Genomic DNA, 27,900 nt, shown 5'->3' on the forward strand with positions numbered 1-27,900 from the left:
CCTCATATCAGTGAGGTCATATGATACATGTCTTTCTCTGTTTGACTTATTTCACTGCACAACTCCAATCTTTACCTCACTGTTCAAAACATGAACTTAAATTGGCAGGAAGTACTCCCGTCCCACTGGACGCAAAAGAAATAGAAACTAGAAATTCCAAGAAAGACACGACCTGGGGGCGGGCCCCAGAAGAAGCCAGGCCCCGCCCACCCCGCTGAGGGGTCCTGGCCTCTCTCCGGAAATCCTAGCTAGGGCAAACCTGACGACTCGGCAAGTGCCGGAAATTCTCCGCCCAGTTTCCGCCTGGCCCCGCCCTCACAACATCTTGGCTCCGCGGGACATTTCAGTTTCACTCCCATTACCGGAAGCGCTCTTCCATAGCTCCGCCCCATCCTGCCCCCTGGGTTTAGGGCCAAGGTGTGGGCAGGGCGTGAGTTCCCCTATTGCCGGAAGCGCAATATCTGGGCCTCGCCCCAGCCCCGCCCACAGGCGGTGTGCGTCAGAGCGAGGCCACTGTTCGCACCCCGCTCATTACCGGAAGCACTCTCCGCGGGCCCTGCCCAATCCCGCCGTTCCACCGGCGCGCAAGCGCAGCTTTTCACCGACCCGGAAGCAGCTGGCAGGGAGCGAACGTCAAATTGGCCTCTGAGGGTTTTGAACTTTCTCTTTTCTACGTGAGCGTCTCAGTCCCCAGGCCTGCACCCCTGGGGCCTGGGGTCTCCGCGCACGTTAGAGTCGCCTCAGCCCCGCCTCCCACCGCGGTAAGTAGGGCGTCGCGGAGAGACGCACGGAGCCCTGCGAGCGGCGCTGCCGGCGCGGGGGTCCCGGTGCGTTCAGGTCCCCATCTTTCGGAGTCGGTCCCCGCCTGTGGTCTCCCGGCCCTCGGGCCTTCAGACGCCGCCTGCCGCGTTGTCTCCTTGCTCCACGCCGTCCCTGGGCACCGCTCGCACCCGCGCCGTGGGGGTCCGGGGAGATGGGCGAGTGCCCGGCTCGGCCCAGAGAGGCGCGGAGTCTCCCCCTGGCCCTGGGATCGCGCAGACCCCGCCGCCCTGCTGAGATCCCCCCCGTGCAGCCCCGCGTGCAGTGAGAGGACCGATGCCCGGGGACGGCGCCGTCCTCGGTGCGGGCTTTCGGGCGGAAGATCGCGGGGAGTCACGGAGCGCGTCCCCTCCCCGCCGCGAGGATGGGGGGCCTCGTGGAAGCCGTGCCTGCAGAAGGAAGGCCCGGGCAGCGGCCGGCGAGGGAGAGAGGGGGAGCCCGAGAGAGAGAACGGCGGAGGAAAGACCCGTGAGACGGCCCGTGAAGAGACGGCAAGAGAGAGGGTGCGGGAGGGACCTGCCAGTGAGGCCGTGGGAGCGAAGACAGTAACTCAGGAAGGTCGCAAGCGGAGAAAGGAAAAGAGCGAAGTGTGGAGGAAAGGGAGGCGCTCCAGAAGAAGGGGAGCGGAACAGTCGGGGCCCTGGTTATCGGAAGTGGGGCAACAGGGCGAGGTGCTTCGCGCAGACAGCGGGGAGGAAATGGTTGCGAGCCTGCGATCGGTAGGGATGACCGCCCGGAGGGACACAGCGGTGCGAGAGCTTAGCCAGAGGGGGCGCCAGTGAGTCGGGGCGGAGGGGACGGAACTGGGGGAGCCCAGGACACAGATGGGGGCGGGGCGGGGCGGGGAGAGAGGCCGAAATTGACGGAGATCGGAGCAGTCGGGAAGCTTGGGCTGAAAGAGTGAGGGAAGGTGGAAGAGGTCTCAGGAGTTCCCCGGAAAGTGTAGGTGTAGGGAAAGGAAGAGAGAAAAGGGGAGAAAGCGAGGGAGGAGACCGGGGAATCACAGGAAAGGAGAAACAGTGGAGAGAATCAGGAAAGAGAAAGACATGAACAGAGTAATAGACAGAAATCCTCCGGAGGGAGAAAGAAGGGGAAGGCAGATCTGGGTGAGTGGTGGTTAATGAGTCATGGGTGATTCAGTTGTGATGCAGTGACCTGTGTCTCCATAATGTATTTAACTTTAAATTTGCTCGTTTGAATTGGACAGTTGAGAAAGAGAATTACTGTTTATAAGGCTCGTGCATTTTATAATTATTAGCATCATAAGATAGCTTGCATTTGCAACCCTTAATCAGCCAGAGAGAGGGGAGAGACCTGTGTCAGTCATTTATGGGTCACCCTCTTATCCTGGGATCCTATGGGGAGATGGACTAGAACTAGAAATTCCTGAATCGCTCCTTGCATGATGATTTTTAAAGCAATATTAAAAGTGCTTCTTTTTCTTTGAAATGGATTTACTTTTTCTTTCTACGTCTCTTGCATTTAATTCATTTTTTAAGCCAAATTGAGGTAAATGTTAGTGTATTGGATATTTGCTATTCTGTAAATAATCATTAACTTCTGCAATAAGTTTTGGTAAAATCTTAAACCAGCTCTTATGATTCTTTTCTAAATATTAGGTAGTTGCATAATGTTAAAAGCTTTGACCCCCAAGCATTGCTTGGGTGGCTCAGTCAGTTAAGCATCTAACTCTTGATATCAGCTCAGGTCATGATCTCAGGGTTGTGAGATCCATCCCCAGCCAGGGCTCTGCACTGGGGATGGAGTCTGCTTGGAATTCTCTCTCCCTCTCAGTCAACCAATAAAAGCTTTGACCCCGTTAGATACTAGATTTTTAAAAAAATTCCAACCTGGTTTTTTAAAAAATATATTGTATGTAATTCAGGTGAGAACCCTTGCATTCTTTCTACTCATCATCATATATTGGAACATTGTTTGGTAGTTAGTAAATAACTCTGGACTATTTCAGTGTGAATCTGGTAAGGGTGCCCATAATCTTAACAGTCACAACCTAGTTTAGTAAGTTAGTGTAATATTCCACAGGGTCTCTTCTTCCTTGATGTCATTTGTCTACTTAGTGAGGTGTCAGCTCCAAAGGAGATGTCCCTTCAGGTCCCTCAGGTCCATTGTATGAACATATTGAAGGTGGGCTGGATTGACTCTGAACTTTGTTCCAGTAGAACTGACCTATTCATGGTAAGTTAATATGCTCAGAGCTTACTTCTGTAGCTGATTCTCTTTCAAAGTGTTCAGTACTAAATCTCTGTGTTTATCATTTTATATGTTTAAAATATTTCCCCATTGATGGGGCACCTGGGTGGCTCAGTCGGCTAGCTGGGCCTCTGCCTTCCACTCAGGTCATGATCCTGGGATCCTGAGATCTAGCCCCATCTTGGGCTCCCTCCTCAGCGGGGAGTCTGCTTCTCCCTCTCCCTCCCTCTCCTTGCTTGCTCTCTCTCTCATATAAGTAAGTGGAATCTTTAAAAATAAATAAATATTTCCCCATTGATTAAAACAACAAAAGAAGTTTCTTTTGGTCAGGCATATTTTGGATGATCCTGGAATTTTTCTTTTCTAATGTTATTTTTTATTTTAAGGAGTGCACTTTATTTATTTTTATTTACTTACTTACTTAACTTACTTATTTAAGTGAGCTCCACACCCAGTGTGGGGCTTGATCTCCCAATCCTGAGATAGAGTCTCATGCTGTACCTACTGAGCCAGCCAGGCACCCTGATCTTTGAATTTTTGAAAAGGAGTTGAGATGATAAGGATAAAGACAAAGTGCCCCATGCTTCATTTAGGCCACCCTTTCAAAATTCCAGTTACATGCAGTTCTCACTGAACTCATGTTCTCAAGGTAACTTGTGAAAAGGCTTCCCTCTTAGGCCTCAGTCATGGAGATGAAGTACAAGAGCAGGAAATCTGAGTGACCACGATCCCTAAAGTGATTGAAATTTTGCATGTGTGTCTGTGTGGCATTTTTCTGCTGGAGGGTTACCAGTTGTAATTAGAAAATTAAGTTGGGCCTAGCCCAACAACAACAAAAAATACTGTGAGGAAAGAGGCAAGGCGTAGCTCAGAGCCAGAGAATAAATTTACATAGAGTAAATCTGAAGTTAGATCATGTCAGTTCCCAGCATTTAATTCTCCATTGGCTTCCCATCACCCGCATGAAAAAAATCCAGACTCCTGGGTATGACAGTGGAAAGCAAGACAACAAAAGAAAAATAGGTAAATGGTAAAAAAGTTGGCAAAAGACCACAATAGACATTTCTTCAGAGAAGATACACAGATGGATGGCCAATAAGCTCATGCAAACATGCTCAATGATCCTAATCATTAGGGGACTGCACATCAAAACCACAGGGTGATACTGCTTCATACCCAGTTGTGTGACTATATTCAAAAAAGGGGTATGGCTCAGAAAAGAACAAGCCCTGGAGAATGGGGTGAAACTAAAAGTATTGTACACTGCCCCAAGCACTGTAAATGGTGCATTCCCATAAAAAAAAGTTAGTGATTTCTTTAAAAAAGTAAACATAGAATTATGGTGGGTACATACCCCAAGAAATTGTAAACAGGAAAGTGATCAGGTATTTTTACATTTTCTAAATCTCCTGGTTAATTCACTGTCTTTGATCAGCAACATGTTGAACAGTGATCACTCCTTACTTTAAACATGTTTTTTCATGGCTATGAAAAATCTTATCTATCATCGGTGCGTCTGTTTCAGTTTTCTTCTCTCCACCCTCTCCTGATTTTTCCTTAACTCCCTGCTCTCTGATTGGAAGAGCACCCCACAGAATAGTCATGGACCTCTTCTCTTCTCTATACCCAGTGACTTTCCATGTGACCATATATCATTGCTTTAAATACCTAGGGGTCTCCCAGATTCACAGTCCATCTTAGACCTCTGCCCTGAACGGTTTGTGTTGTCCACTTGTCTCCTTGACATCTCTGCTGGGACATCTCCACCTACGGTGTCCAAACATGACCTCCTGAACTCCTCCAGTTGTGTTCCTTGCAGTCCTCCACCTCCCAGAAAAGAGCAGTGCCATCTTCCTGGAGCTTTGGTGACCATCAAAATACACAGCATATTTTCAGAATATACGGTATATTACATTATCCATGTGTGTTTTCCCTTAAGGAGTGGAAAAGAAAAAAAAAAAGACAGTATGGGTGGGAGAGTACAGGGCTTCCAAAATTCACTTGAGTTGGAGGAGAACATTGTCTGAAGACCATGGCTGGACATTCCTGATCTATTTCTGTGACCTGATCCCCTGCTTGTCTCCCCCTCCCTCACTGGGATTGAGGCCCACAGATGTCTTTGCTGTTCTTGAGGCCAGGGTCAGCACTACTCCAGGGCTTTCCCAAAGGTGGTCCCTCTGTCTAGAATTCTCTGACTCTTCAAATGCAGGTGGTGCACTAGGTATTGGTTGTGATATCACCTTCTCGTGGGGCCATCTCTGATGGCCCATTGGGACACTGCCATGTCCCATTCCAGCCTCACATGAGCATCCTACTCTGGCGTGTAATGCCTGCTCTGCATGGGTCTCTCTGCTCCTTGCTCTTCCACTGTCTGGATATGGGGACAGGGCCCTAGGAGGGAGCAGAGCCACAGGTGGGTGGGGTGCTGGGCTGGTCTCCTCTGGTGCTCCACCCTGACTTCCCATGGGATTGTGAGGCATTTTGCACATTCCTCCTGTGCCCAGTCCCCAGAGATTTCTCTTCTTGTGTTTGGGGTTATGGGGCTCAGCCTCAGTGGTGTTGAAAGTGCCCCAGCTGATTCTAATCTATATCCAGCATTGAGCACCAGGACTCCAGCTCATCCATTAATGAGAACTAAAAGCAGCCCCTGATCTCGAGAGAGGTGAGGGGGTTTGTTCTCTACATGGAGTGTTATCAGGGCGGGTCTGTGACTTTAAAGGGAGGGTTAGTGCAGCCCAGATCCCCACTGCTGCAGCTCGTGTGTGCTTCCCCAGGAGGGGAGTGAGTTCTGCAGGAAGAGGTCACAACACTCACTTGCTGGTCTCCATGTAGCAGTACACTGTCCCTGAATCCCTCCTGTGGCAGTGGGCAGCAGAGCGGGGGGATCTCCCTGTGTGTGTGGTTGTGGTACAGGAAGGTGTATGTTGACCAAGTTCTAAACAGCATATATTTGACACTCAGGATTGACGTCTCAAGACCCATCTTGCCTGGCAGAGAAGCCCAGAGGAGGGAGAGGAGGAAAGCCCAGAGAGTCAGGAATGACTCATTCTCAGGTAAAGTCATATCTCAGTTCCTTGTTCTGTCATCTTGTGTCCTCACCTCCACGTGGCTGGGCTTCTCACACTCTGAAGTGTCCCTCCTGACATGTTTGCTCATGCTCACCCCAGGACCTGCCCTCAGCCCCTCTATCTGCCTGCAGATTCCAGCTCATACATTTCCATATATCTATTTAATGGAGATCGAAGTTAAATGTTATGTTAAAAAAATTTTTTGCAGGGTTGTTTTTGTAAGCAGACTAAATAGAATAACATTGACAATTTTATTTCCATTTAATACAATTTATTCACATTTATTGTACCAGAAATACTGAAATGCACATGAGTAAAAAATGAGAGATAATGAAGATTTATTCTAAAAATAGATGTCATTTAGAGACTCCAGCTTTGATTTCAGTTACTTTCAGTGTGTGTTTACGTGTGCACACATGTGTATGGGCAGGAGCCTATAGTATGTAAAAAGATGTCATCATTTCATAAATAAATTTTATTTTAACTTTGAAAGTATGTTTGAAAATTTTTTTTTTTTAAGATTTTATTTATTTATTTGAGAGAGAGAGACTGAGAGAGAGAGCACATGAGAAGGGGGAGGGTCGGGAGGGTCAGAGGGAGAAGCAGACTCCCTGCCGAGCAGGGAGCCGATGCGGGACTCGATCCAGGGACTCCAGGATCATGACCTGAGCCGAAGGCAGTCGCTTAACCAACTGAGCCACCCAGGCGCCCTGTTTGAAATATTTTTCATGGCCTTAAATTTTTTCTACACCACCACATAAATAAATAAATAAATAGCAGTAAGAATACTAACTATGTTTATGCATGTGTGTGTGCATGCAGATATGTTGACCTTTTATCCAGGCTTATGTTTCAACCTTGAACTTGTTTCATGTTTTCTCCATTAGAAAACCCTCTGTCAACAGACTTTTACTGTTGTATCTATTACTTTACTCTCTGATTGCTGCGAGTTCTATCCTAAAGCCTGACCACTTGGTTCAGGTGCAGGCTCCGCCATTTATTACCTGTTTGACCAGAGGCACATTCCTTAGAGTGTGTGTGACAGAGTTGGTCCTGTGTAAGATGGGAACAAATACTAATTTAATGGGATGCTATGTCTTTAAACAAGTTAACACTTGCAAAGCATTAGAGTAATGCTTACCATATGGGGAGTGTTCAAAACTTTTAGTCCGCTTGGTTCTCATCAGCTTCCATTTTTCCAGTTTTCATCCTTCATTGACACTGCTATGCATTTGGTCATCCCTGAAGACCTAATTCATGCTCTAGCTTATGTAGAAATTAGCTGTCATGTGGTGTATACAACATACTATTTAGAACCTACATATAGTCTACCATTTGTTGACGTTTTTTCATTTGTCTGTTTTACCTGGCATAGTATTATAAAATTCAGTAGTTTAGCTGATGGAAATTCCCTGATGGAAAAGTGGAACAAATCCATATTGCTCAAAATTATCTTTAATGTATTTATCTGATTATTTATTTCTGTCTAATTGACCCTTCTACCTCTTTCCTCCTCTCATTTTTGTGAAATAAGTACTCTTCTTATGGCCTCTTGGTGAAATGTGCTTTCATTTCAGGGACGCTTGACCTTCAGGGATGTGGCCATAGAATTCTCTCAGGAGGAGTGGGAGTGCCTGGACCCTGCTCAGAGGGCCTTGTACAGGGACGTGATGGTGGAGAACTACAGGAACCTGGTCTTCCTGGGTGAGGATTAGTTTCCCTACAGAGGTTGGGTACTGCTCTGGTGTATCTTTGTGTTTTTCTTGGGGATTTCTTGGGAGCCCCTTTCCTGCTTGACTGAGATCGAAGCCCTGCTGATTCAGAAATGAAAAGCTTCCCAATGTGGGGTCTGGATTTTAAACGCAGATGATCATGCAGGTAGTGGTGGTGCTAGAAGGAACAAGACCTTATGTCAAAACTTTAAAATACCACATCCCCTGGTTTTACACCCGTAATTTTGATTTGGTCGTTGTGGGAAGAGAGCTGGATATCTGTATATGTCAAACATTCAAGCATTAGGAAGAAGAATGTCACTGAACAAATTTGTGAAATGCTATTCTAGACCCGCCTGTAATGAATGTCCTTGGTCTCAGCTGACAAAGGACTGGGAAAACCCCAGGACATCATCTGCTGTTTTCCATATCAGCAGGAATCTCTTTCTGAGCTGAATATTATCTCCACTGTGGAGAGTACTTGCTCTGAAATGCTAAGAGTGGGGTAAAACAAGCAACAAAGCCCAGGTGGGTGGGAAGGTGTCAAAGATGTGAACACAAGTAGGGATAGATGGCAGAGAGAAAGTGACTTCCAGAAATGTCATTTGGAACATTCCCCCCGGATAGGAGAGGTGGTTGGAAAAGAAGAGTTGATTTCTCATGGGCTCTCAAAGGAACTTGTTGTTCTCCCTCTCCTTCACTCTCTTCTTTGTATGTGTGTTTCCTGCCCTCCTCGGTGGTTCTGCTGCTCTTGTAGCGACAAGGGCAGTATTTAACATGACCCAGACATGCTGTTCCCTGCCCCCCCTAGGGCCCTTTACTGATTCAACCTTGGGGAACACATGAAGGGCTCTTTGTAAGGGGTATTTTTCCTTCCTTAGCCTCTCCTTCCCTACTCAGTCCACACAGATCTGATCTGAAGCTCCCCTTCGTCCTGACTGCAGGCCTTCTCCAGCTTGCATCCCATTTCATGTGCTGAGTGACCTGTCATGATGGGAACATCGGCTGCTCTTTTGCATCTGGGACTCCAGGCAGGAGCATGGGCTGTCTCAGGCCCTCTGCCTATTCCGTGCCTCTACCATATCCTCATTTCCACTTTCGCCCTTCAGGAGCATGTGTACTGGGAATAGAAGGGTGTTTTGAAATTGCTATTCAGCAGTGCTATATATAGAGAGGGTGGGGAAGACCTTTGATTCCCAGTCTTTCAAGGGGACTGTATCTCAGGCTTTGGGCCCTCAGCCTGGAGTCTGTAGGCAGACCCTAGGCCTGTTTGAACATCCCACAACATCAGACCCCCTTCCTTAATTTCCTGTCTTTGTCTCCCTCTTGTAGCTCCTCCTTAGTCTGGGAGTGTGGGAAACCCTTGGCTGTCCCTGATTTCCTGGTCTCCTAAGTTTGTATGGTGTTGCCTGTGAAATTTTCTTGGTTCTGAAATACAGTTCCTTAGCATCTGAAATTTTATCCTCATATTTTGGACAACTGGGCACTGTGGTGAACTCTGCCAGGAGGAATTTTACTGGGTAGAAGAACATTCTGGATGGAGAACACATACATTTAGATGTCAGAGCATCATCCTGCTAAGTAGAGACGTGGGCCCTGAAGCATCTGAGTAGTGTGGTCAGCATGGTCCAGGATGCTGACATTGAGTGTAGCATGAGAGCCTGGCTTATGGCTCCAGTTGTCCTTCCGGTTTTTGGTGTGTCACCAAAGTGTGTCTTGAGGACATTGTGGCAATGTTGATGGAGTACTGTAAGGATCATCCCCCTTAATTTGGCGTGAATAAGTTCAGGAATTTATTCTAGGGAGAAAAATGTCTGCCTTCATATCCTCATCTGTGAGACTGCTGACCAAACTATCATTCATGCAACAGTGTTCATTCCATGTGTGTGCCATTGTTCCTTCTTCAACAAATAAGATGTTGATTTATTGTGTTAAGGGAATTTATGAGTTCATGATGCCTACCTTATTGAACTCTACTGCATTTCTGTAGTTGAAAGTTCCTTTGATCTGCAGGGTTCCATGTATTACAAATGAACTTGTTATATATGTATTTGAATATTGATTATGTGTTTTTGATGACACTCATCAGTGTTCTTTGTTTTATACCTGTAATTTGTGGGACTGCTTGATCAGGGAATGAATGTTGTTTCATGTATTTTACAAGATTTCCTTCCTGAGTACTAAGGGATATGGAGGAGCAGTCTTAGTCCAAAAACCTTTATCTGGAATTTGGTGAAAATAAAATCATAGATATCTTTCCTATATCTGTTTTTCTTGAGTTAATACCTGCTTATTGACGAATACCTTTCTCATTGGAATGAATTTGGATTTTTAAAATTGAGCATATTGGGTATCTTGAGAATATGCTTTTGTTATGAAGTGACTGTGTTCAACCTCAGAAATACACAAAGAAATTCATTAATAATTTCTTTTATATTTTGGTTTTTCTATAGTATATCTTAAGTTTACTAAACATGACTTGTTAGGTTTTATATGAATTTTATAGAGATATTTTAAAGTTCAATTCAGATGCTTTATTGTTATATCATTTCCGTATCCAGATTCACCATGTTACTCTTGGTATGCTAAACTAATACCTAAATATCTAAGTTTATTTTATAGAAACATAGCCAATTTCTTACATTTCATGTACTTTACGTCACTATGACTTTTGACGCAGTTTTCCACCAAATGTGTAAAGTTCTGGAAATCCTTTTATTCATAACCCATGAAGACTGTTATGTTCTCAGGTGTTTTATAGTCTTGCTATTATTGTTTCTTATGTTGACCACCTCTGCACATGGATCTTACGGCACTGGAAAATATTGTTTCTGCCCTTAAGTGCTACTGATAATAACGCCTTAGAAATTATTCCTTGATCTTGGTCATATGACCCTTAAGGTTGTATATAGTCTCCTGGTAATCTTTGTGAAGTCAGGATTTATTAATTTGGGCAACTGGACATTAATTTTTATTTATTCATGATAACTTTATGTTTACAAATCCATATGACAGTAACACCCCTCACCTCATGTCCGTTTCGTGTGTGAAACTATGTTGAGAGATTCAGTAACAGAATTTCAGGTAATTAGAGGCAGCGAGCCTAAGAGAAACTGTTATTTCTACATAATATAAGCAGACTTAGCTTCAAAATTTTAACATATTAAAATCAGAAAATACCTATTTTTTAAATCTACTGTGAAATTAATCACTCACATTTTTAGTTATTTAAAAAATGAACTTTTAGGGCGCCTGGGTGTCTCAGTCGTGAAGTGTCTGCCTTCGACTCAGGTCATGATCCCAGGGTCCTGGGATCGAGTCCCACATTGGGCTCCTGGCTCGGTGGGAAGCCTGATTCTCTCTCTCCGACTCCCTCTCCTTGTGTTTCTGCTCTCGCTATCTCTGTCAAATAAATAAAATCTTTAAAAAAAAAATTAAAAAAAAATGAACTTTTAATCAAACTGGAATTCACATGACATAAAATTAACCATTTATGTTTTATTTTTTTAAATTATGTTATGTTAGTCACCATACAGTGCATCATTAGTTTTTGATGTAGTGTTCCATGATTCATTATTTGTGTATAACACCCAGTGCTCTTTGCAACACGTACTTTCCTTAATAACCATCACTCATCCCCCACCCACCTCCCCTCTGAAACCCTCAGATTGTTTCCCGAGACCATAGTGTCTCATGGTTCATCTCTCCCTCTGACTTCTCCCCTTTCAGTTTTCCCTTCCTTCCCCCCAGTTTCCTCCGTGCTATTCCTTATGTTCCACCCCTCTAGTTCCATCCTTGTTGATGCAAATGGTGCGTATGCATCCTTTCTGATGGCTGAGTAATATTCCATTGTATATATGAATCACATCTTCTTTATCCATTCGTCTTTTGAAGGGCATCTTGGCTTCTTTCACAGTTTGGCTATTGTGGACATTGCTGCTATGAACATTGGGGTGCATATGGCCCTTCTTTTCACTACATCTGTACCTTTGGGGTAAATACCCAGGAGTGCAATTGCTGGGTCATAGGGGAGCTCTATTTTTAACTGTTTGAGGAACCTCCATACTGTTTTCCAAAGTGCATGTACCAACTTGCATTCCCACCAACAGTGTAAGAGGGTTCCCCTTTCTCCACATCCTCTCCAACATTTGTTGTTTCCTGTCTTGTTAATTTTTGCCATTCTAACTGGTGTAAGGTGGTATCTCAATGTGGTTTTGATTTGAATTTCCTGATGCCTAATGATGTTGAACATTTTTTCATGTGTCTGTTAGCCATTTCTATGTCTTCTTCAGAGAAGTGTCTATCCATGTCTTCTGCCCATTTTTTGACTGGTTATTTGTTTTTTGGGTGTTGAGTTTGAGAAGTTCTTTATAGATCTTGGATACCAGCCCTTTATCTGTAATGTCATTTGCAAATATCTTCTCCCATTCCGTGGGTTGCCTCTTAGTTTTGTTGATTGTTTCCTTTGCTGTGCAGAAGATTTTATCTTGATGAAGTCCCAGAAGTTCATTTTTGCCTTTGTTTCCCTTGCCTTTGGAGACATGTCCTGAAAGAATTTGCTGTGGCTGAGGTCGAAGAGGTTACTGCCTGTGTTCTCCTCTAGGATTTGGATGGATTCCTGTCTCTCATTGAGGTCTTTCATCCATTTAGAGTTTATCTTTGTGTATGGTGTAAGGGAATGTTCGAGTTTCATTCTTCTGTATATAGCTGTCCAATTTTCCCAGCATCATTTATTGAAAAGACTGTCTTTTTTTCATTGCATATTTTTCCCTGATTTGTTGAAGATTAGTTGACCATAGAGTTGAGGGTCCATATCTGGGCTCTCTATTCAGTTCCATTGATCCATGTGTCTGCTTCTGTGTCAGCACCATGCTGTCTTGGTGATCACAGCTTTGTAATACAGCCTGAAATCAGGCAATGTGATGCCCCCAGCTTTGTTTTTCTTTTTCAACGATTTGGGGTCTTTTCTGGTTCCATACAAATTTTAGGATTGTTTGTTCCAGCACTTTGAAAAATGCCATTGGTATTTTGATTGGGATTGCATTGAAAGAATAGATTGCTCTGGGCAGCATAGACATTTTCACAATGTTTATTCTTCTGATCCATGAGCATGGAATGTTTTTCCATCTTTTTGTGTTTTCAATTTCTTTCATAAGTGTTCTGTAGTTTCTAGGGTACAGATACTTTACCTCTTTGGTTAAGTTTATTCCAAGGTATCTTATGGTTTTTGGTGTTATTGTAAATGGAATCAATTCCCTAATTTCTCTTTCTACAGTTACGTTGTTAGTGTATAGGAAAGCAACTGATTTCTGTGCATTGATTTTTGTACCCTGCCATATTACTGAATTGCTGTATGAGTTCTAGTAATTTGGGGGTGGAGTCTTTTTGGTTTTCCACATAGAGTATCATGTCATCTGGGAAGAGAGAGAGTTTGACTTCTTCTTTGCCAATTTGAATACCTTTTATTTCTTTTTGTTGTCTGATTGCTGTTGCTAGGACTTCTACTACTATGTTGAGCAATAGTGGTGAGAGTGGGCATCCTTGTGGTGTTCCTGATCTTAAGGAAAAAGCTCTCAGCTTTTCCTCATTGAGAATGATATTCACTGTGGGCTTTTCATAGATGGTTTTTGTGAACTTAAGGAATGTTCCCCCATCCCTACACTCTGAAGAGTTTTAATCAGGAAAGGATGCTGTATTTTGTCAAATGCTTTTTCTGCATCAATTGAGAGGACCATATGGTTCTTTTCTATTATTAATATGTTCTATCACACTGATTGATTTGCAAATACTGAACCACCCTTGCATCCCAGGATTAAATCCCACCTGGTTGTGATGGATAATCCTTTTAAAGTACTGTTGGCTAGGATCTTGTTGAGTATCTTGGCATCCATATTCATTAGGGACATTGGTCTGTAATTCTCCTTTTTGATGGGGTATTTGCCTGGTTTTGGGATCAAGGTAATGCTGGCCTCAGAATGAGTTTGGAAGTTTTCCTTCTGTTTCTATTTTTTTGAAACAGTGTCAGCAGAATAGGTGCTGTTTCTTCTTTAAATGTTTGGTAGTATTCCCCTGGGAATCCATCTGGCCCTGGGCTCTTGTTTTTTGGGAGGTTTTTGATCACTGCTTCAATTATGCTACTGGTTATTGGTCTGTTCAGATTGTCAATTTCTTTCTGTTTCAGTCTTGGTCATTTATAACTTTCCAGGAAGGCATCCATTTCTTCCAGGTTACTTAATTTATTGGCATATAGTTGCTGATAATAATTTCTAATAATGGTTTCTATTTCCTTGGTGTTAGTTGTGATCTCTCCCCTTTCATTCATAATTTTATTAATTTGGGTTCTTTCTCTTTTCTTTTGGATGAGTCTGGCCACAGGTTTATTGATCTGTTAATTCTTTCAAAGAACCAGCTTCTAGTTTCATTGACCTGCTCTACTGTTTTTCTGGTTTCTATTTCATTGATCTCTGCTCTCATCTCAATTATTTCTCTTCTCCTGCTTGGTTTAGGTTTTATTTGCTTTTTCTTCTCCAGTTCCTTTAGGTGTAAGGTTAGCTTGTGCATTTGGGATTTTTCTACTTTTTTGAGTGAGGCTTGGATGGCTATGTATTTCCCCCTTAGGACCACCTTTGCAGTATTACATAAGTTTTGGACCAAGTGTTTTCGTTCTCATTGGTTTCCATGAATTGTTTAAGTTCTTCTTTAATTTTCTGGTTGATCCAAACATTCTTAAGCAGGATGGTCTTTAGCTTCCAAGTGTTGAATTCCTTCCAAATTATTTCAAAGCACTGTGGTCTGAAAATATGCAGGGAATAATCTCAATCTTTTGGTATTGATTGAGACTTGATTTGTGACCCAGTATGTGGTCTATTCTGGAGAAAGTTCCATGTACGTTCAAGAAGGATGAGTATTCTGTTGTTTTAGGGTGGAATGTTCTGTATATATCTATGAGATCCATCTGGTCCAATTTGTCATTCAAATATCTTGTTTCTTTGTTGATCTTCTGCTTAGATCTCTTTATTGCTGAGAGTGGAGTGTTGAGGTTTCCTTTATTTTGGTTAACAGTTGGCTTATGTAGTTGGCTGCTCCCATGTTGGGGGCATAGATATTTACAACTGTTAGATCTTCTTGTTGGATAGACCCTTTAAGAATGATATAGTGTTCCTCTGTATCTCTTACTACAGTCTTTAGGTTAAAATCTTAATTTTTCTGACATGAGAATTGCTACCCCAGCTTTCATTTGAGGTCTGTTGGCATGAAAAATGGTTCTCACTTTCAGTGAGATGTATCTTTAGGTTCAGAATGAGTCTCTTGTAGACAGCATATGGATGGGTCATGTCTTTTTATCCAGTCTGCAACCCTGTGCTGTTTCATGGGAGCATTTAGGCCATTCACGTTGAGAGTGATTATTGAAAGATACGATTTTAGTGCCATCCTGTTGCCTGTGAAGTCCCTGTTTCTATAAATTGTCTCTGTAAATTTCTGGTCTAGACTACTCTTGGGTTCTTTCTTCTTTTATAGACCCCCCCTTTCTTGCAGGGCTGGCTTGGCGGTCACATACTCTTTCAGTTTCTGCCGGTCCTGGCAGCTCCTTGTCTCTCCATCCATTCTGAATGACAGCCTTGCTGGATAAAGTATCCTTGGCTGCATGTTCTTCTCATTTAGTACCCTGAATATGTCTTGCCAGCCCTTTCTGGCTTGCCAGGTCTCTGTTGACAGGTCTCACATTATTCTGATGTTCCTCCCTGTGTATGTAAGAAATCTCTTCCCCCTAGCTTCTTTCAGGATTGTTTCCTTGGTTCTAAGATTTGCGAGTTTTCCTATTATATGTTGAGGCGCTGATCTGTTCTGTTTGATCTTGGGAGTGGTCCTCTCTGCCTCTTGGACATGAATGTTTGTTTCATTCCCCAGATTAGGGAAGTTCTCAGCCATGATTTGCTCACATATATCTTCTAGTCCTCTCTCTCTTTCCACCCCCTCAGGGATCCCAGTAATTCTGACATTGGAACATTTCATGGCGTCAATAATCTCTCTCAGTCTGATCTCTTGGGATTTCAGGAGTTTATCCCAGGCCTCCTCAGCTTCTTTCTTTTCTATCATCTTATCTTCTGGCTCACTAATTCGTTCTTCTGTCTCATTTACCCTAGCTGCCAGAGTATCCAGTTTAGACCGCATCTCATTCATAGCATTTTTAAGTTCGGCCTGATTAGATCTCATTTCTGCCCTTAGAGATTCTATATTGTCACTAATATTTTTCTCAAGTCTTGTTATCAACTTCATAATTGCTACTCTGAAGTCTGTCTCTGACATCTTGCTGATATGCATATCCATTAGGTCTGGGCAGAGGCCATAGTCTCTGATTCTTTTCTTTGTTGTGGGTTCCTTCTCTTAGTCATTCTTTTGAGGGTGGTTGAGGGAATGTACAGAGTCCAAAGTATTAACCATGACCCAAACAAGATGCACCTGTTTTATAGGGACCTCAGGGTTGTCTTCCTCTTGTTCTTCCAGCCTGTCTTCTGGGGGAGGGGCCTGCTGTGCTGTTACTCAGGCAACCCTGCTTGGGCAGAGTTGCGGTCCCCCCCGTGGGGGGGGGGCGTTGGGCTCAGTGAAAACTGTTTTTTTGAGCTTTTGTTCTCTGGCATTCTATCACCTTCCCAGTGCCAGCTCCTGGCTGCTCCCTCCCCCTTCTGTTTGTTTTCTGATATCTGCCCACAGAATCAACGGCTCCACCCTTCATACCTCGAGACTGCTGGAGATTTTCTGCTTGTAGAGATCCAGATAGATATTCTTATATTTCAGGCTGATTTCATAGGTGCTCAGAATGGTTTGATACATATCCAGCTAAATTCAGGAGACCGGTTGAAATAGGATCCCCTACTCCTCCGCCATCTTGCCCGGAATCATTTCAGTGGCATTTAGTGCATTTACCAGTTGTCCAACTACCACCTCTGCCTAAGTGCACAACATTCCCATCACTCCAAATTACTGTCCATTACCCATAAATCAGTTTCTCCACATTTTCTTATTGCCAGTCCCTGAAATTACCAGTCTGCATTGTGTCTCTGTTTATTCATTATAGATTTCTTCTTTTTCAATATTGTCTGGACTCTTCAGGGCCTGTCGCAGTTCCATATGTATTGGATTATGTTTTCCATTTCTCCAAGGAAGGTTTCTAGAATTTTCATAATGTGTATATAGAATACCTAGACCACTTTGGTAGATGTTACCATCTTTAAAAATATGATATCTTCCAACCCATAAATATGAAATGTCTTTTCTATTTATTTTGGTGTTTAATTTCTCTCAAAAGCATTTTATGCTTTTCAGTCTACAGGTCTTTCACTGCCTGTGTTAAGATTTTTTTCTAGGTATTTTATTTCTTGGATGTTTCATTATATATGGAGTATTTTAACATTTCCTTCCCAGATTGTTCATAATAGTTTATAAGGCACAACTGCTTTCATGTGTTGATACTGTGTCCTGCAATCTTCCTGACATCATTAGGACACATTGTTAGAGTAGGTTGTGTGTGTGTGTTTTTTTTAAAGATTTTATTTATTCATTTGACAGAGAGAGAGAGGGCACAAGTAGAGGGAAGGGCAGGCAGAGAGAGCTAGAAGCAGGCTCCCCGCTGAGCAGGGAGCCCGTCCTGGGGCTGGATCTCAGGACCCTGGGACCATGACCTAAGCCGAAGGCAGAGGCTTAACTGACCAAGCCACCGAGGCGCCCTGTGTGTGTGTATTTTATGGAATTTTTTATACATAGTATCATGTCATTGGCACATAGAGATTATTGTCCTTTTTCTTCCCCAATATGTATATTTAAAATTTTTTCTTTCTTTCTTTTTTTGTCTTATTGGTCCTGGTAAAATTTGCAATACAGTGTTGGATAGCATTGATAAAAGTCAGTATTCCATCACGTATTCCTTATCCTAGGGGGAGAGTATTACTCTTTCACCATTGACTATGATATGAACTGTGGGTTTTTTATAATAGACCTTTAAGAAGTTGAGGAAGTTCACTTCTGTTTTAAGTATGCTGGTGTTTTTTGTTTTTTTTTTTTTAAAGATTTTATTTATTTATTTGACAGAGAGAGACACAGCGAGAGAGGGAACACAAGCAGGGGGAATGGGAGAGGGAGAAGCAGGCTTCCCGCAGAGCAGAGAGCCCGATGTGGGGCTTGATCCCAGGACGCTGGGATCATGACCTGAGCCGAAGGCAGACGCTTAACGACTGAGCCACCCAGGCACCCCAGTATGCTGGTGTTTTTAACATGAAAGAGTTCTAGGTTTTTTTAGCTATTCTGTAGACAATGAGATGATTGTATAGGTTTTTCTTTTTTTCTTTTTACTATTAATCTAGGTTATTATATTGATAGATGTTTACATGTTGAATTGTCAATCCTTGAATTCTTGGAGTAAGTCCCACTTGTTTATGTTGTGTAATTTTAACCTACTGTGTATTTAATTGGACAGTATGTTAATGAAGATATTTGCATCTATATTAATAAGTTATATTGGTTTATCATTTTCTTTTCATGTGCTGTTTTTGGTTTGGTATCAGAATAATGTTGGCCTCAGAGAATGAGTTAAGAAGTGTTCATTCTTGGGGGGACTGGGAGGGAAAAAAAAGAAGTGTTCCCTCTTATTTCTTGTTGTGGTGGTTTAGTTATAAGGAACTTCCTCACCTTTTGTTTATCTTGGAAGTTGTAATTGGTTGACTTTTTTGTCCCCCCCCCCTTATCTGTCAACATTTTAAATATCTTATCCCATTGTCTCTGGACTTCATGATTTGGCTAAAAAATCAGCTCTGAAAGTTATTATGCGTCCTTTGTATGTGATGCTTCTCCCTTCCTGCTTTCAAAGTTCTCTTTTTTACCTTTGTCTTTCCACATATTGATTATGATATGTTGCAGTGTGCATCTCTGTTGCAGTTTTTCTTAATTGCATATTCACTGAGTTCTTAGATTTGTAGACTCTGGTCTTTTAACATTTAAGAAATTGTCTACCATACTTCTTCAATAATCCTGCCTCCTTCTCTTTCTCCTTTCTTTTTGGGACTCCCATTGTTCATATGTTGGCCCACATGATGTTGTCCTGCAGCACCATTAGACTCTATTCACTTATACTCAGTCTTTTTCTTTGTGTTCCTCATACAGGGTAATTTCAACTGATCCCCTACCAGTTATCTGAATCTTACTTCCACCTCATTAGACCTGATATTGAACCTCTCTATGAAATTTTTCTTCTCTTTTTTTCTTAAGATTTTATTTATTTATTTGAGAGAGGGAGAACATGAGCGTGGGAAAGGGCAGAGGGAGAGGAATAATCAGACTCCCTGCTGAGAAGGGAGCCCAATGTGGGGCTCGATCCCAGGACCCTGAGATCATGACCTGAGCTGAAGTCAGACGCTTAACCAGCTGAGCCAGCTAGGTGCCCTTCTGAAATATTTCAATTCGGGTTCAGCTTCAGAATGTGTTTGGTTTCTTTTTCCATCTTCTGTCTCTTTACTGATATTCTGTTGTTTATTTAAACAGTTTTCCTGATTGCTTTTTAATTCTTTGTCCATCATTCCCTTTAGCTTAAATAGTTGAATTAAGGGCGCCTGGGTGGCCCAGTTGGTTAAGTGACTGCCTTTGGCTTAGGTCATGATCCTGGAGTCCCGGGATCGAGTCCCGCATCGGGCTCCCTGCTCGGCAGGGAGTCTGCTTTGCCCTCTGACCCTATCCCCTCTCATGTGTTCTTTCTCATTCTTGCTCTCTCAAACAAATAAATAAAATCTTAAAAAAAAAAATAGTTGAATTAAAGTGTGTGTTTAGTAAGTCCAAAACTGGGCTTCCTTAGGGCCAGATTTTAGTTATTTATTTAATATTTATTTTTCTGTATGGGTTCTGCTTTATTGTTGTGTTGCCTCCTTTGTAACTTCTTGTTGAAAACGGGACATTTTGAATGTGTTGAAACTTTGGAAATCATAATATTATTCCTTCCCAGGGTTTCTTATGTTTATGATTGTTGCGTATTTATTTCCCTCAACAAATTTTGTGTGGCGTATTTTCTTTGTTACGTGTGGCCATTGATGCCTTTGGTTCACTTATTGGTCAGCTAGTGATTGAGCAGATTTCCTGAAACAGCTAGAACCAAACACAAATCAACTTTCCACTCTTTGTAGCTGAGGGTGTGTGTGTGTGTGTGTGTGTGTTGGGGAGTGCATGAACCATACAGGGTACAAGTTTAAGACAACAGTGCCTTAGTGCCTTATCCTTCACTACTGCTTGCTCACAATCTGCTGGTCAGCTAGAGGTATACGCTTGGGGCCTTCTCCGGTCTTTTCTCTTGTGTCTGGTCCTGGGCATGCCTGCAACCTTCTAGGGTCCCTGGAATATGTGGGGGATTTTCAAAGCCTTATTTCCCAGTGCACCTCACTCCTCAATGCTTTTCTCAGGATTTTCAGTTTGTCCATTGTTTGTGCCAATTGTTATCCCTGCCCTAGGTGGCAGTGGCTACTAGACTTACCTTTAAATATTTGTGACGAATGGCTCCTGGTTATTATCTCCATTTAGGTAGAGATCTGAGGTAGGCCAAAGAAAGCAAGCATTTTGAGCCACTCCTTCAGGGAGCCAGCAGGCAGATTAAAGAAACAAACAAATAACCAGTCACAATTCTTTGAAGATGCCGTCTCTTCCCTGAGGTTTGGGAAGCCTGTATCTCTTGCACACTGCCATCTTCAAGGCCACTTCCTAGCTGGGATGCAGGGCACAGAGTCAGGGCAAGTTAAAACAGCTACCTTTTTCTTGATTAAGAGTGTGCCTTGTTGCTGGAATCCCGTGATTAATTTCCAGGGTTCTTATAAAGTTCATTCTGACAGTTTTTGGTAGTTCATCTCCTGCTGGAGTCTCCTGGAGTTCCCTTCTTTGCCATTTCCATGTCACAGAGACCCACTGTTAATCTCTATACTATTACATATTTATCAGAACTTCTGTTTCACTATGGATGATTTCAACATATTTTCCATTTATGATATTGTGTGCTTCTCCTGAAATTCAGCCTCTTTCTTTTTTTTCTTATGGGTGAATTGTTTAAAATTCTAATGCCTATATATATTTCTTACAAATATACATATTCCTTAATAACTGCTGAATTTGTCTGGGGTTACTAACATGTTTATTTTTTCATTATTAATAGATAATTGCAGCATAGATTATGGAATATAAGTACAGGTTATTATTAACATTGCAGTATGCCTCTTCTACATGGATGCAGTTTTATAGCAAGTATTCAGAATATTTTGTTATTCTTAAAGCTTTGTTTTAATGTTGTGTACAGTAAGTATTTGATAATTGAGTTTGATAGGTATTTTTCTTTTAAATATGAGCCACCTTTATGCCTCCTCTAGGTTGCTATGATCTTTGGGATACCTGTAGAAAATTCCGAAGTTTTCAGGGCTGTTGTAACTTTCGATCATAGGGCATTTATAAATAGGCTTCTCTGAAAATAATTTGAACTACCTGTAATCAGCCTTTCTTTATTGTGAAATCTTATCCTTTGTGTTTTTGTTCATTTGCATACAATGGTTGACAAATGTAATAGCTTTGTAATTACGAGTTTTGTTTTTGGTGTAATACTTTTCATTATAAAATCCCCATCTTCAAACTCTGGTTAATAGGAAGCCTATGATTCTTTATATCTTACAGATATCTCTACCAGATGTGTGAGCAAAGAATTACCACCAAAAGAAGACATTAATAATGGAGAATTATTCCAAACATTAATTTTGGAAAGACACATAAGACATGAGTTTGAGGATTTTGATTTGAGAAAAATCCAAGATGTGAACAAATTTGAGACTCAGTGGCTTTATGAAGAAAAAAATTATGTAGAAGACACTGCAACCCATTACAAAAATCTCGCCTGTAGAGAACATCAACAACACCATAAATTCTGTAATCATTTTCCTGTAAAGCACAATGTTTCCATAGGAAGAAATACATCTGAATATTACAAACATGATACAGTGAGTAAGGCACTAAAAAACAAGGTAGGTTATTTAGGAAGCAAGTATAGAAACTGTTCGGACAGTACACTTGGATTAAGCTTTCATTCACATCTGACTGAACTGCAGAGATTTCAGACCCAAGAGGAAATTCATGAAAGTAATCAAATTGAGAAGCCTACCAAAAAGACTTCAGTTTCACTTCAAAAAATTCCTTCTAGTGTCAAAACCAACATTTTTAATAAATATGGGAAGGTTCTTATGCATCCTTCATTACGGACACAACACCAGAAAACACCCAAAAGAGAAAAACCTTACAAATGTAATGAGTGTGGGAAGGCTTTTAGCCATTGCTCAACCTTAGCTAATCATCAAAGAGTTCATTCTGAGCAGAAACCTTACAAAGGTAATGAGTGTGGCAAAGCCTTTAAGAGGTTCTCAAACCTTACAAGGCATCAGAGAATCCATGCTGGAGAGAAAACATATAAATGTAATATATGTGGTAAAGATTTTGCCACACAGTCACATCTCTGGGGTCATGAGCGAATTCATACTGGAGAGAAGCCTTACAAATGTAACGAGTGTGGCAAAGCCTTTTCTGATGGTTCATATCTTGCTCAACATAAGAATTTCCATTCTGGACAGAAACCTTACAAATGTAATCAATGTGGCAAGGATTTTGCCACACGTTCACATCTCTGTATTCATAAGAGAATTCATACTGGAGAGAAACCATTTAGATGTAATGTATGTGGTAAGGATTTTATGATACCTTCACAGCTTTGGGGTCATGAGCGAATTCATACTGGAGAGAAGCCTTACAAATGTAGTGAGTGTGGCAAAGCCTTTTCTAGTGGTTCAAATCTTGCTCAACATAAGAGAATCCATTCTGGAGAGAAACCTTACAAATGTAATCAGTGTGGTAAGGATTTTACCACACGGTCATACCTTTGGAGTCATGAGAGAATTCATACTGGAGAGAAACCTTACAAATGTAATGAATGTGGCAAGGCCTTTATCAGGAGTTCAAATCTTACTCAACATAAGAGAGTTCATGATGGAGAGAAACCCTATAAATGTAATGTATGTGACAAGGCCTTTAGTCAGAATGCAAGCCTTACTGTTCACCAAAGAATTCATACTGGGGAGAAACCTTATAAATGTCATGAGTGTGGCAAAGCCTTTAAGCACTACTCAAGCATCAATAAACACCATAATACACATAGAGTAAAGATACAAATATAAAGTGTGTGGTAAGACTTTTATTAAATGGGGGCACCTGGGTGGCTTAGTCGTTAAGCGTCTGCCTTCAGCTCAGGTCCTGGGATCGAGCCCCGCATCGGGCTCCCCACTCTGCGGGAAGGCTGCTTCTCCCTCTCCTGCTCCCCCTGCTTGTGTTCCCTCTCTCGCTCTCTCTCTCTCTGTCAAATAAATAAATAAAAAATCTTAAAAAAAAAAAAGACTTTTATTAAATGTTTATACCTTTGGAATCATGAGAGAATTCATACCAGAGAGAAACCTTACAAATGTCATGAATGTGACAAATCCTTTAAGCACTGTTCAAGCCTGAGTAGACACCAGATTATACATAGAATGAAGATATAGATGTGGCAAGGCTTTTATTAAATGTTCTCACATTTGGAGTCATGAGGGAATGCATACTGCAAAGAAATCTCACCAAAGAATGTAGCACAGCTTTCATGCCATGCCTCAGGATTCACCAAAGATTTCATGTCGGAGAAAACCCTACAAATACAATGAGTGCTGGTACATTGCTTAAGCAGGTTTCACAATACACTATGCATCAGAGAATTCTAGTAGTATGAACTAAGTCTAATTCTTGAAGATTAATCAAATCAAATGTTACACTCTGCAGGAAAATTAAAAGTCAAAATGTTTTAAAATTCATGAAATGATGGGTGTCAAAGGAGCAGGGATATCTGTGGAACAACCTGCTTATCTTCAGCTTATACGATCTTTTTATTTTCTATTTCTTGATGAGATTACTTGATTATTGACTTTGGATTTGTGGTTGAAAATCTGTTGATGATGTTATGTCTTCAACACAGACCTTTCATGAATTGCCACTAGTGTCTGTGATGGTTCCTTTTGTTTTGGTCCTAATGTAAATGGTATTTTGTTTTTAATTTTTAATTCACTTGTTTATTTCTGGTATCTAGGAAGGCCGTTAACTTTTGATCATTAACCTTGTATCCTGCTGCCTTGCTATAGTTTCCATATTGTGTTTTATCTACCATACTTTGGGGCATCATTAAATTGTTCAGTGCTGTGTTGACAGGTACCACTGTTTTGTTCCTGGAATAAAAAGAAAGGACTCTCTCTTACTATACTAATATTAAGCAAATCTTGCAGTCATTAAGTCCAACTTGGTCATGGGGCAGGTTCCTATTGTATTCTGTGGCAATCGGAGTATCTGCAGTTTATTAAGATCTCAGAAGCTGGGGCGCCTGGGTGGGGCAGTCAGTTAAGTATCTGACTCTTGGTTTCTGCTCAGATCATGATCTCGGGGTCATGAGATCAAGCCCTGCGTCTGACTCTGCACTCAGTGTGGAGCCAGCTTAAGGCACTCTCTCCCTCTGCCCAGCCCCCCCCCGCCCCCGCCCCCGCAGTCTCTTTCTTGCTCTAAATAAATAAATATGTCTTAGAAAAAAATCTCAGAAGCTTTATGCATAATTGGTGTTGCCATATAGAATAAATCTCTAAATATAAATGGAAGCTGGTCACAGACAAAATTATAAATAGCATACCAGAATCTAAACTACAAGGACAGCTTATGAAAACAGCTAAATGTAGATCTAGATTACTGGAAGAACATCATCAACCACCTTTTTCCGTATATCGTGTTGATTACATGATGTGATTTGTTACCACCCCCAGTAGGTTTAAGTCCCCAGTCTGCTGCTAAACAGGATATGAAGTTACTGAAATCACTTAATACTATGCTTCATAGTCCTCTTTAGAATGGAAGTAGTAGTTTCCACCCCCAGATTTGTGATGAATAGAGTTAACTGTCGTTGCAGCACAGATTCTTGACATTGTAGGTGTTTGTCCTTTCCTGAAGAGTTTGCCTGAGGGGGAAAAATGGTAACATGGTACCTGCCATTTCTTAGACAAACCTGATTGATTTTTCCTGTATCCCTTTTCCTCACATGGCTGATGCAGTTCCACAGCTGTGGTACAGCCTGGGGTCATCATGGGAGAGAGAATTCATAGGGAATGTAACATGATGGAAATCTTTACGATGCAGGATAATATAAATTTCACAAGCAGCAAAATTCCCCGTAAACAAAATGGATCCATGACTTCCACGTATAATTGCCTTCTCCCCAACTGTTGAGAGTTTGTTGAAAGTTCTACAAGTCACTTATTTGTGATCATGGGAGTCCATGCTGTGAAACCTCTTTCATGCCAACATGGCTGGTAGGCAATATTATATAATACAGCATAATCTACATAATTACCTTCTGAAGGTTCTCATCTATCCCCAGCACTGTATTTTTTTTAATATGCAGGAAACAAATGCATGGAATGATTTGATAATAGGACTGGATTCTCTTTCAGTTATATCTAGGTTATTTGAAGACATTTAAAACAGGATACACATTGTAAATGTACTCAAGCAAAGAAATCCATCAAAAAGGTTTTTAGTGTCACAACCTGAAAGAATCCTTCCTAGTGTCAAAACCAACATTTGCATAAGGGTGGGCAAGTTTTGATCCCTTTTTTGTTGATAGCAAAATAATATAGTTCTACATATTACAAAGAAACTGCAAAAGTAATGAACTTGGAAAATCTTTAGACAGGATGAATCTTTACTAATCAGAAATTCATACTGGAGAGATCTTAAAATTATACACAGTGGGGCACTGTATTTAACCAAGTCAAACATTATTAAACATTCCATAAATAAATACCTCAGAGTAATCTTCAAATGTAATATATAGCGCAACGTTTTCATCCAAAATTCAATCCTTGTGAGGTTATCACAATATTAATTTTGGAATGAAAACTTAAGAATTTTATGAGTAATGATACTCAAGCCTTAGTAAATGTTAAGTAATTCAAATATTATAAACTTCAGAAGCCATAAGCAGGCTTAAAACTTATGAAACACCACATAATGTATACAGGAGTGAAACCTTACAAATTTAATATATTAAAAGCCTTTTTATCCAAAATGCCTTTATCTCCTCAGTTCTTACTGTAGAATTCATCTTTAACACGTATGGATTTTAGAGAAACGTGGATATTAACTCATGGATATTGCCTTAAAGATTATTGAAGGCATAAATCAGACCTTTGGAAAATTGACAGTCTAACTTCACTTTCCTTAGTGTTCATATAAAGAAAACTCACATGCCTGTCAAATGGCCTTGGAAATATTGCAAAAGTATTCTTTAACTGACATCAAACTCAAGTCTTCGAGAGAATATATACTCAAAAGAGCAAGATTATAATCCACACCTGACAGAACATTTAGAAATAGAAAAACAAAAATGCTAACATAATTTTTTATGAAAGTGATACTCTGGATAAAAGTAAATTTAATAGGTCATTTTGTACCAAAAGGTCAATTATGAAGTGCCTAGAATTTTTCAATTAAAACAATGTATTCTCTGGGTTCTGCTATGGCCCAAACAGTATTTACTTTTTCTATTGTGTGTTTTCATTTTCTCCCCAAAATGGGTTTTATGTACCCGTCTTAACTTTCTCAATACAAAAATCTCCATAAAAAAACTAAAGTGAATTTGCAATTATATTTAGAAATTACTGAGAAATGAATTATGAGGTCACAAAAGTTTACCTCGAGTTTATCTGTCACTTAAAGTGTGGAATACGTTGATAAACATAAAGAACTCAAATTAGATATATACTCTAAAAAAATTTTTTTTCTAAACAGTGAATGGTGACCTAAATATCACATGTCTCAACCCCCATCTCCCACACACCAGGTCTTGTGCCTATGAACAGCTCTAGATATGAACACAGGATTGAGCCCATGATGAATGGGGCTAGAAATGGAAATGAAATTCTGAAAAATGTTGGTCAGTAATGGCATATTTCACATTGGTAGAGATTGCATTTCACATTTCAGTTTGCATCCCTTGCAAAGAAAGCTGCACTCCTTTCTTACTTCAATTGCTTACATGCTAATGCAGGAGACATTCCTGGATCCAGCCATGGCCCCACATCACTCCCCACAGAGGACCTGGTCCCAGACCACTCAGTCAGTACATTTTGCCTGTCGCAGGATGCACATGTCTATCTCTAAGTGAAGTTTTTTTGCATTAAGTTTTTTATTTTATTTTTATTTATTTTATTTGAGAGCGAGAGGGAGAGCACAGAGCAGGGGTGGGGAAGCAGAGGGAGAAGGAGAAGCAGACTCCCCACTGAGCAGGGAGCCTGACATGGAGCTCTATCCCAGGACTCTAGGATCACGACCTGAGCCAAAGGCAGACACTTAATGGACTGAGCCACCCAGGCGCCCCAAGTTTTTTATTTTAATACCAAATATAGTTAATACTGTTATACTAGTTTCAGGTATACCATTTAATGATTCATCAATTGTATACATTACACAGTGCTCATCATGACAAGGGTGCTTTAAATGGCCGTCATCTATTTCTCGCATCCCCCTCCCCACTCCCCCCCCTCCCCCGCAACCTTCAGTGTGTACTATGTAGTTCAAAGTCCTAAACTGGTTTATCTCTCTTTTTTCCCTTTGTTCATTTATTTTGTTTCTTAGATTCCACATATTACTGAGTCATATGCTATTTGTCTCTCTGACTTACTTCATTTAGCATAATACTCTCTGGATCCATTATTGTTACACACGGCAAGATTTCACTCTATTTTATGGCTGAGTAATACTCCATGATGTGTGTGTGTATATATATATGTACAACTTCTTTATCCATTACGTCTCTGTTCCATAACTTGGTTATTATAAATAATGCTACAATAAACATAGAGGTGCATGTATCCTTTTGAATTACTGTTTTTATATTCTTTGGGTAAATACCAAGTAGTTCCATTACGGGTTAGAAAGTAGTTCTACTTTTATCTGATGAGACTCCTGACTGT

General features: G+C 41.2%; 1 protein-coding gene across 1 annotated transcript; it reads left to right on the forward strand.

The window, feature by feature from the left end:
* Positions 1-467: 467 nt before the first annotated feature.
* On the forward strand, positions 468-27,798 carry LOC123856150 (zinc finger protein 677-like). Its single transcript, XM_064581787.1, has 4 exons — positions 468-761; positions 5,992-6,083; positions 7,676-7,802; positions 21,497-27,798. Exons 2-4 carry the CDS (start codon positions 6,069-6,071, stop codon positions 23,038-23,040), a joined length of 1,686 nt encoding a protein of 561 aa, XP_064437857.1. The 5' UTR covers positions 468-761; positions 5,992-6,068; the 3' UTR covers positions 23,041-27,798.
* The last annotated feature ends 102 nt before the right edge of the window (positions 27,799-27,900 follow it).

This window comes from Mirounga angustirostris, unplaced genomic scaffold, assembly GCF_029215605.1.
Source record: "Mirounga angustirostris isolate CCGP_5_RB_7025 unplaced genomic scaffold, mMirAng1.0.hap1 SCAF_16, whole genome shotgun sequence".
NCBI classification, from domain to species: Eukaryota; Metazoa; Chordata; class Mammalia; order Carnivora; family Phocidae; genus Mirounga; species Mirounga angustirostris.

Excerpts from the sequence above, each read along its gene's own strand:
- LOC123856150 (XM_064581787.1), top strand. Across the intron at positions 7,803-21,496 it reads CAGGAACCTGGTCTTCCTGG|ATATCTCTACCAGATGTGTG; the intron begins GTGAGGATTAGT and ends TATATCTTACAG.